This window comes from Ceratotherium simum, chromosome 7, assembly GCF_057802395.1.
Source record: "Ceratotherium simum simum isolate JZ-2026a chromosome 7, ASM5780239v1, whole genome shotgun sequence".
Taxonomy (NCBI): Eukaryota; Metazoa; Chordata; class Mammalia; order Perissodactyla; family Rhinocerotidae; genus Ceratotherium; species Ceratotherium simum.
This window is the reverse complement of record NC_141906.1, coordinates 48,454,516-48,465,496: the sequence shown is the minus strand read 5'-3', so window position 1 is coordinate 48,465,496 and position 10,981 is coordinate 48,454,516. Positions and strand designations below refer to the sequence as shown.

Here is a 10,981-nt window from a genome sequence, read left to right as displayed (position 1 = left end):
GTTAAGTAAGATGAGGTTTAATGGCAATGAGCTAAAATAACCCATGTATTCATTTTACAGGGCAGCCTTTGGATTTGGAAATAATTGAAGTTCAAGTTGCCAAGCCTTCCTGTCTCCTGGATAGTACTCATATGGGCATGGTCAGTGTCTGTCTCAGTGATTTTTCTTTTTCTGCCATACTATGGCTGATCAACATCTTTTCTGCAGGCAACATTTTTTCTATATATATCTTAATGCAGCCAACTGGATTATGACGGTGTGGTGTGGCTCCCAAGGACTTGCACCAGCTCAGGAGCCCAGATTGTGCACATCTCTTCCCGACTCTGCTTTCACTGGTGTCACATTGGCAGCTTGAAATCAGCCATGGTCAGAGTATTTACACTGGAGAAATTGGCAAACATTACAAATCAGGGTGTTCCCCCCCAACCTACCCCGCAAAGCTGGTGATTCAACATTAACTAGCACACCACTGGTTATAAGCACAATAGGCCCAACAACCTTGTTACTTCTTTCGGGTGCATATTTCTACGTCGTTCTATTATGGGCTGATCTTCTATTTGACATGTAGAGAGCACTTTGTTGGTGTTACTTCTGAGATCTTAGAGGACATCTCACTTTGTCCCCAGCCCTCACAATAAAGGGCTCACCTGGGCAAGGCTCTGGTCCTTTGGGAAGCTGGTCTAAGATGGCCCCTCCTGACCCTCAGCACAGTGCTTCCCACCATGCCTCTCACCTATCGAAACTACTACTGTGTGAAGGAGTTGTTCAGCCAGTGGGAAGGATTTCCTAAGATCATTTATTCTAAGTTGCTATATTGACACAGTGTGCTGACTCTCCTCAGATTATTTGTATTTTCATAGGAAACGGAGACAGCCTAAGGGAAGAGTGCCAAGGGGTGAGGTTTCTGGCAACACTGCAGGCTGCTGGTGGAGTTATTTGGGAGCAAGGAGCGTTACCAATATCTCTTTCATGCTCTCAGGTTGGCCGCCGCTAATCAATTTTGAAAGTCTGGAAAGAAGAAATGCTGATAATAATAATGATGATAATGATGATGTTTCCAGGACTAACTCATTCACTGCCCTTCCCAATAATGTCCCAAGGGATCTCTCCAACTTTTGGTAACCCACAGACAGCAGAGAAAGTTGATGAAACTTGATCAGAATTTGGACTCAATGATATGAAAGTACTTGCTAAAAAGCAAAGATTTATTACCTGCAGTTTGGCAAGATCTTAAAGACGGTCTTGTCCATCCTTTCTTGTTTTGCAAATATACCAATGATGACATCCAGAAAAGGTGCGGTAACTCACAGGAAGTAAACTCAGGTCTCCTGTGTCCCAGGAGCACCATCCCCTTTGCACCAGCCTGCTGACTCCTCACTTCTGGGACTTCTTCCACTTCTCTGGAAGTTTCCTTCTACATGCAGTGAACAGGATATACCTGGATACGCCTAATCAACAAATATCTTGGGGAAACATACACTTGAGACAACTTCCAGAAACATAATCCTGGGAGCTGGTGTTCTTGGGAATGGATGACTCAGTGGCAGGCCTGGGTTGGCCTTCAGTTTGCAGGCTGCCAGCGGAGGTCTGGGTGGCTTCTGCCAGTTTCCAGAGGCTCACCTGTGACTTTCCACCTCTGGCACCTGTTTCTTGTTCAGCTCTTACTGTTACACGACACATAGGTTGTCTTCTTTTTGATGCCTAATAAAAAAGAAGAGTTTCAGGGACTCAGCTGACTCACAGGAGGAAAGCAAATGGGCATGAGGTGTGTGCAGAGCAGTCTACTGAAGATATGATTTGTTGGTTTTTAAGAATATAGGACTTAAGGATAGATATGAGGCAGAATTCCAAGGACCTTAAGTTCAGAGCCTTGTCAGGGCATAACGCTCAATATTTATTGTCAAAACCAATTTTTGGCTAAGCCATTTACACTTTCTGGATAACTGCTTTAATTTTCATTGGTTTCTACTCACCTATTAAAAAAATGAACCAGGCACCAATTTTTAAGAAAATAGAACCAACCCTGGAGTCTCCTATAATAATAAATCTTCATATTTCTATGCTACTTTATAGTTCACAAGCATATTATCTCATTTGATCCTTACAAAAAGCCTATGAGGTTAATATTTTTATCATCCACAGTTTATAGATAAGGAATTAACGCTCACAAAGGTTTAGAGACTTTCCCCAAAGTGTTGGAGGAGAATGAAGACAAATCCAGGTCTATAGAATCCAGAGTGCAGGCTTAAAAACAAATAAACAAACAAACAAAATTAAAAAACCCAAACCCTGTACCATAGCTCTTTATAAAAACACTTTAGTGTGGAATTCCTGACAAATTTGATCTTGGGCTCCTTTTTCCTTCCAAAGACACTAGAAATTCTGGAAGCTCTTGTTAGGACATGACCTCTCCTGTAACACTGAGTCATCAAGATGGTTCTAGGTAGTGATGTTCCAAATCAAAGTAGTGTTGTTCAATATAGTACTGGATGGAACTTCTCTTTGCACCCATAAAGTAAAAAAAAAAAATATATATATATATATATATTTTTTTTTTACTGAACATTGGTTCATCTTAGTAAGTGTGCCCTTTTCCTACCAAAAAGAAAATCAAATACTCCCTAAGGAAAGAGGAGAGGAGCCCTAGACTCCTGCTGTCAAAGTCTAGATGACTGTGGGTGTACCTGCTAATACTCTAGTCTATGTGATGTCTGGGAAGATCAGATCAATCCCTATAGGTGAAAGTACTTCTGCAAACTCTAGGGTTCTATATGGGTGAGTCTGCCATCTTCAGATGAAAAGGAAGCCGACCAAATTTTTCAGATGGTCAAGGAATGTCCAAAATTAGACTTGGATTTAGGAAGGGCTTATAGACGTACATGAGAATCTTAATAAGAGCTGGTTCGAAACATCTTCAAGTATTACTCTCCCTCACCACCACTAAATTATTGTGGATTGAGCATGAATTATATTTCATTAAGCATGAATTTATTTTTCTAAGCTTTTAAAATCATGTAAGTGTAACTCTGGGTGGTTACATGGGCTAAAGCCCTCTTGTTACCCTCATAAACTTCTCCTCCATTGCTCAGGAGCCTTCTGGTTGTGTTTAAGGTGCCCATGAGGTAGGATCCCTCCTGGCTGGGGCTGTCTGAGCAGCTGACCATGGGGAAGGGGCTCTGGGTTGGAACAGTGACCTTTCTGGAGGTGTAACCATATCAAGATAAAAAGAGGCAAGACTGGTCCTGAAGGGTCAAATCTTAGAAACCCAGAAGGCACCTAATATGTGCATCATTTGGACCCGGAGGCAGAAAGGGATGAATAGACACCCAGTAAGGTGGTCAGGGAGAGAGAGTGGAACTTGCTGATGAAAATGGTCATTCAAGTGCTAAGTCTATGAGCTGAGCATCTGCCAACATGACTCTTTTTTAATGTTTGAACCAGAGTGATCCATTAAGTGGGCCAAGTCAGGACACATAGAATAGGTAGACCCCTTAAAATATTTTAATTAATGATCAAAATTATCTTTTGCTTCATTTGATTAGCATGAATTCTTCTTTATAAAAATAATCTCTTATTTTAAAAAATTATTATGCAGTCTTCAGAGACAGCATGCAGTTTTATATCATACTCAAGCCTGCAAAGTCCAATCGTGTTATCAGCATCTGCTTTGGATGTAGGTATTACAGACAGGATGAGACCACCCAAAGGTGGCACTGAGGAAGACAGGCAGGGCCTCTTGGAGACTGTACTTACTGAGTGTGAGTTGGTGGGGGGAAGATGGGTGATCATTCTAGTACAGGGCTTAGGGATCAACGATGGGGGTCCACTAATTCTACCTTATCAATACCCCAGGATCAATTAGTCCTTGGGCACTAATTCATAATGCCTTAACTCACAAGAGGCTGATGAATAAAGAAGAATGACTATTTACAGTGGGGGCCATCATCCTTTTCAGTAGCTAAAATGTACATACTCTCTGTCTAGTTCACTCTCTTCCTATAGGCTTTTGGGGAAGCTGAATCTGTTATAATACCGTGGACTTAGTGAGGAAGGGGCCTAGAGAGAAATCGCCTCTCTACTCCAGAAAAGTTCATGTCGCCTTCTTGAATAGCGCTAGAAACATGGAGAGTTCCTGTTCTCAGACCTGCCTTCTTCTAGACTCTAGGTCCAACCCTCACCTGTCTCTTCAGATATGTTGTCTCACTGATGAGGCTCTGGATTTCCATTCATGACCTCAACTCCCAGACCATATTTTAACCCTGGTCCTTCTAGCTCTGATCTAGAAACATCCTGAACTCTAAGGGGACTTCCAGCCAATTTCATCCAAGACGTATGGATCTTATTACCAACAACAGGAATAGCAGCAACAACTAACATTCACTGAGGACTTACCATGTGCCAGGCATGGTAATGAATGCTTTATCCTCATTAATTCATTTAATTCTTATAACAACCCTCTAAGGTAGGTACTAGTAATTATCCCCATTTTCTATATGAGGAAGCTGAGGCTGTGGGTGGTAAGTAACTTGCCCAAGACCACTCAGCTAGTAAGTGGTGAAGCCAGGGTTGGAGCCTAAGTCATTTTGACTCCAGAGCCTGGGCTCTTAACCATTAGGAAACACTGCCTTCAGGACTCCTACACACTAAACGCAATCAACAATGACAAGTGGTCATGAGCACTTTCTTTATTGAAATTTAAGCTTAAAAATAATTGGCTTGGAGTGGAACTGTTAGAAATCAAGCCATGATCTGGGGGAAATGCCTATGGAAAGAGATAATGAGAAGTCTGAGAACCCATTTATGACAGTCAGAGAGTCCACACTATATTGCTCAAGTGTAACATTTTGAAAAACATGTACTGTGTGGTGAGCTTAGGAGAAATGCTGAACAAGACACAGAATCCCACATAAGACTGTGCCCACCCCAGGAAGGCAGCCACCTTACCGCCACCTCCACCCCAGAGGGGGCGCTCTACTAAAGGCCACAGAGAGGACAGTCACCCTTCAGAGACTGCTTGTTATTTCTCACTTTGTGGGAGTTTCCTAAGGAATTAACAAATAATTAAAAGTGTTTCTATAATTTTCTATGTGATTCAGAATCAGTGAAGCAGTAAGCCTCTGGTGCTTATTTATAAAGGACATATCACAAATACTTGATGTCCCAAATAGCTTTTCAGAGAAACAACATTGAAAAATAGTTCTAAGTCGTGTTTCAATGATCTCACCTTCACTCTGTTTTCTCATGTATGATTCAAATTTTACAAAAATAAACAAAAGCCAGATGTGAGTGGAAACTGCTTGAGTTAATATGGATCAAAAAGAAAATGGAAACAAATAAAAATCAAAGATAATCCCTAAACCTTATTTCAATCATTAGGATTCTCCGCTTTTAAATATTTTACAAAATGGCTAATGAGTTGTCAATAATTACTTTATTGAGCATTACAAGGTGCACAGCATTGTACATAGCTTGAAAATGTCAAATTGACTTTTGTCACACCCTCTGAAAAGGCTTCCCTAATTCCCATGGTTTTGTGGGTTTTCCTCCTGTGCTCCAGGAAGCATGCTGCTAGTACCTTTATTGCAGCACTGACAATGATGGTTACATGTATCAATTGTACCATCTGTTCTCCCTACTAGATTTTTGAACTCCTCAAAGATGGGATCCATGTATTCTTGATCTCTGCAACCCTGATGTTCAAATACATGTTTGATAGATGACTGAATGACTGAATGAATATAAGTGCTTCACCCTAGTTCCTTTTCCCAATCCCCTAGTCTGCATTTAGGTGGGAGAGCTGATGTTGAGGAGAAGCCAACGATCAAAAGGCACAATGGAAAAGAGGAGTGTCCAAAGGCATGGCTGATCCATAAACCAGAAAATCATCTCCATAATAATGAAGAGTTGGCTGACCTCCTCAAGGGCCTGAGAACATAACGGAGCCACAGAGAAATCTTCAAGCCAGAGATGGTGTTCAACAACACAAACTCCCACCTCAAAGCCCAAAGTAGCTCTTTGGGAATAGGCCAGCAATCCAGCCACCTGCTGGAGCTTCAGGCCCAACACAGCCAGTGCCAGTCAACCAGAGGCACAGCTAATACTAGCGGTCCAGAGCAGAGGGTCCCAGCCACCTAACCTTAAGGATATTTTTTGCTTTATCATCAATTCCCAGACTTCAAAAAAAGTCACACAAGAATAAATAAATAAGACACTAAACAACTAGAAGTGAAAAAGAAGACATTTCCGAATAGCTCTCAAGAAGCAGTTTGGATGCCCTGTTCCTTGCACGGTGCCAAGGGGCCCAAGCTGCCGTGAATGCCTTCTTTGGGCCTTCCAGTATGCAAAATGGACTATGAGGGACTAGAGATTCCATGGGGGGCAGTAACCATGATGTTGTGCATGGATGGCTAACTGTTTCATCCCATAGGCCGAATCCAATTGATTAGGCAGGGCCTAGAGTCTGTTTGATGAATGATGGAGAAAACTCTGCCATGGTCCAGGAAGGCAGCTGAATAGTAGCACACACACCACATATCTGACATGCCAGGGGTGATGGGATATGTGCAAAAGACCTTGGCTCCTGATCTGCCATCAGCTAGCAACAAAACCAAAGGCAAGCATGTTGCCTCCCTGTGCCTCAGGTTCCCCATCAAATGAGGGTTTGGCCAGACCATCTCTCTGGTCACTTCTAAGATTCCCTTTCTTTCATTCAGCAGGATTCTTGACCCATCAGTACCAAGGCAAACCCTCACCCTTCCACATACCTTCATACTGCCGAAATGAAGGGAAGCCCAACTACAGATTTTTATGCTCACAAACAGAAGTGCTGGTAAAATACTGCTTAAGATAAATCTAGTGCATAGGTCCCTATCATGGACCAGTCTGGTGTCATACTCCCCAACCCTGCATCCCAAACTGATCAGGATGGAAGCTTGCTGGCTACTCTTCTATTTTGGGTGGAATTCAAGCAATTCAATTATTTTTATGCAAAATGTAACTCTCACTACACTCACATTTTTCATCCACCAACCTGATGCAAATAGTTGACCCATCATTCTCTCGTTATTGCCTTTCTGGATCCCAAGTTTTTGCATCTAACTTTTAGATGAATTGGTGGCCTGTACCCCCAAGATCAATATTTTACACTTGGCCCCTTTCTACCTCACAGCAACTTGTTATAACACTCAGAAAAATCCAGATGATTCCATCTCAGCTGTGGAAGGCAGAGCAAAGTTTGGGAGATTCTGCTTTCTCCTCTTATCATCTTTAGTGCAAGATGTAAAATGACAAGTGCTTGACCAAAAAAATTGGAGATTAGCTCTCAAATCAAATTTGCATTAATGGGAGAGTTATGTTTTCTAGCCTCAAACATACTATAAAAATAATTTCCTTAGGGATGTTGTTTCTTAATCAAATTTATACATATACAAACTTTGATACATATATATATGAATATTTTTTTCCCTTTTCTGAGATGGCTAGAATAGTTTCTCTTTTGTGGCTCTTTTCTATACATTTATACCAAAACAATCATTTAAGGACAGAAGTCAGAGTGTTTTACTGTATTGGGTACTTGCTTGATGTATAAGAAAGACTGATCTAATATGTTGCAGCATATGAATTTTCATGTTAGCTTAACATGTAGGTCTTGGAGCTCAATCTTGTCAGCCAGAGATTTAATATATGTCAAGTTAATCCAAGCTTGGCTAAGGCTGTCCTCAGACCTACAGCACCTACTCAGAGCAGGGCTCTGTCCCTTGTGCTCTCTTCTTTATACCTGAGACGACTATACTCCACTATTCAAGAGGCAAACGATCTTTGCCCTTGCATTCAAAATCTGTTTTGCCACATTTGGCATAAAATGCTTATCAATACCTACAAGAAAAATGGAGCAAAATTCAACTTTGAAGGAAAAAAAAACCTTACAGGTCCTCGGGAGCCATGGAAAGCTAAGGGATATAGTAGGTTCTATATCCTAAGAAAGTTATTTCAACAGGGAAGCATGTCTGCACCTGACCAAGGTCAGCTGACTTGTAGAGAAAGAGAAGCAAATGATAACAAATTGGCTAAGAATATTTATATCAATTTTGCCTTAGGTCTCAGAGAATAACAGGAGGAACATGATTCCTTTCTCCTTTTCTCAGAAACCCTTTGGTTTAAAGTTGTCCTCTTTCTAATGCTTCCCTCCTCTGTATATCTTAATTAGCACAAATAAACACCAGAGCACCTCAGGTGGTCATCTGCATTAGAGTGAAGAACTGAAGATTCGAATGGCTTGAAAGTTTGACCATATCACAGCAGATGACCTAAACATAATCCCACTCTGAACATTTCTCTTGGGTCAAGTCTAAATTGTACCACCTTCTTTTGCAAAAACATGCAGACACCCCCACCAAAGGCCAAAGTTATAATGATAATTGACAGTGAACAAAAACCCATTGTAAAGACAAAATATTCCAGCTTTCTCTATGAAAAAAAAAAATCAAATTCACTGTGACTGGACACTCAGTTTGAGTTCTATAATTCATCAGAATTGGCAATGGTAACCTTGTAGCCAATCTTCTTGAAGACACTAAAAACAAGCTGAAATAGGCCACCCATGGTGCCAAGAGCAGTGTCAAAGAGCAAAGAGATGGTGCCACCAAGGCCCACTGCAATGTCCTTGCACACAATTGGAATTGCACCCATGGTGTACACTGGGAAAGTGGCCACATCCACAAAGACTCGGACAGGGATGCCCAGAATGCGGCAAACGGCTTTCAACAGACAACAAAGGATCCGGAGAATGGCCCTGACGATTTTGACCATGACTTTGAGTACTTTCCAGGGAATGCTCGCCAACTCTTCCCCAATGGCCATGAAGTATGAGATGGTGGCTGAACCCAGGCGGTAAAGGCAACTTTCCATGCCATTAATCACTTGCTTGGTAACATACCACAGGAAATACACAATGTTCTTCAGGATTCCTACTGCAACGTAATAAATTAATTGGAAAAGCTTGATGAATGGGGTAGCAATGAAGCCCATGAGTTTTCCCAAAAAGCTACTCCTTTCCTCAGCTGCCTCTGGAAGCAACAGAGCAGACTTCTTGCTCTTTGTGCTGGAGAGGGGAATTGAGTCCTCTTTAGATTGTACCATTCGCTCTTCATCCTGGACTTGGTTAACCATTTCCAGGATTTTTTTCATTTTCTCTGTGTCTTGTTCAGTTTCACCACAGTTGTTCTGGAACAGCTGAGGGTTAAATGGAAGCAGTTTCTCGAGATCTTTCACCATCACGTCTTCTATGACATCCCCTTCCCGAGTGTGCTTGACAAAGCCCATGGCCCAGCCTCCCCCAGGGACAGCACAACAGGCCGCCAGCCAAACAAACTCAGGGACAGTCACTCTGTCTTTAACTTTGCGGTCTGAGGGCACAGCGCCTGTGATGATATATAGGTCTTCCCCATTGCCACACTGCGGGGTCAGGGCCTGGTCCATTAAGCTGTTGAGATTCATGTACCACCGTTCCTGGAAGGACGGGGTCATTGGAGCTGCATTTGTGAGAGTGAATGAGGTGGTGGGGAAATCACTACTAAGAGAGAATGGGTACAGCTGTCCTCTTTGGTAATCAGAATCCAGGTAATCTGTATTCAAAGCTTGCCTGCTTCCCAGATTGTTCACAGAAGTGATGGCATCCTCCTCATTAACCACCTCCTCAAGATTGCTGCTGGGGTCATCAATCTGAAAGAAGAGAGCACGTGTTAAGATGCATCCCTGTCCACAGCAGAGAGGGTGCACTTGAATCATTCTGCCAAGACTCCAGAGAAGTCCTCATGACACTAACACTTCCAACGCTTGGGTTTGGAAGAGCTTTGCTATCTGGTGCACACACACTTTATTCTAATATTCCACAAGCCTGGTGTTTGAAAGTGTCTCTCAAATAGGCTGTTTCCTATTTTACTCCCTGTGTATATTCCACTCCTGCTCTGCAGTAACTCCTTATCACACACGTGCATGCCAGCACACACTCACACACCTACCCATGCATGCACGCACACATGTCCCCACGCATGCACACGTGTACACGCACACACAAATATACCATCGTGACATTAATTTTTAATCTGTTGTGGTTTGATGAATTTCTTTGCTTTTTAGAATATTTTTCCATGAGATTCGAGTTAATTTTAGAAATGAAAACAAGGGAAAAGTAGGTCTCAACAGGCCCATAAAAACTAGAACTGCAATACAGATAATCAGACACCAATGCTGGCTGCAATATAATGAACACATTCTTAATGAAGGTTTACACACTTTGGATATACAAAAAACAATCAACTCTAATTAGAGCATTAAATCAAACGAGAAAATGTATAGTTTGTCATCAGTTATTAGATACTTACCAAGCCAAGGTAAAATTCAAATTTGACCAACTGCTGTTCGAACTTAATCTCTCCATACATTTGCTATTATTAACAATTCATTTTCTGTTTAGGTCAATCTAGATACGCACTACATACTAATAATAATCAATATATACATCCCTCCCTTCTTTGTTATGCTTTTTTTTTTAGTTCAGCAGTATAAAACATACTTTCACTTTGCCAATCTGAAAGGACACAAGAAAAGAGCTCAGGATTGACTCAGGACTATGTTTTTAGCTCCCCACCTAGACTGTAAATTCCCTGACACCATGGACTATGTATCTTCCCCATAGGACCCAGCCAAGGACTGACACATCTCAAGCCACTCTTGTTAATCTCTATGCCCTGAGATGGTCATCATGGCAGTATTCACAATAGCTGGAAGTTGAACAAACATACATTTTTAAAAAACAGGAAAGGTTAAGTAAATGATGTTATTCCGTCAAATATCTCAAAGCTATTAAAAAGTTTTGTAATTATGAAGAATTTGTAATGATGGGGAGATATATACTATAATGTTGAAAGGAAAAGGCAGGATATAAAATTAAATGATGACTTTTTTTTTTTTTTTTTGCTGA

The 10,981-nt window shown here is 41.5% G+C and overlaps 1 protein-coding gene across 1 annotated transcript in view; it reads right to left on the bottom strand.

The window, feature by feature from the left end:
• Positions 1 to 2,576: 2,576 nt before the first annotated feature.
• The window catches only part of ENDOD1 (endonuclease domain containing 1), a 40,934-nt gene continuing 32,529 nt past the window's right edge, over positions 2,577 to 10,981 (bottom strand). The window contains exon 2 of the mRNA XM_004427427.3: positions 2,577 to 9,720. Within this exon, the coding sequence (XP_004427484.1) occupies positions 8,518 to 9,720 (1,203 nt within the window). The 3' untranslated portion in view covers positions 2,577 to 8,517. The remainder of the gene's footprint in view (positions 9,721 to 10,981) is intronic.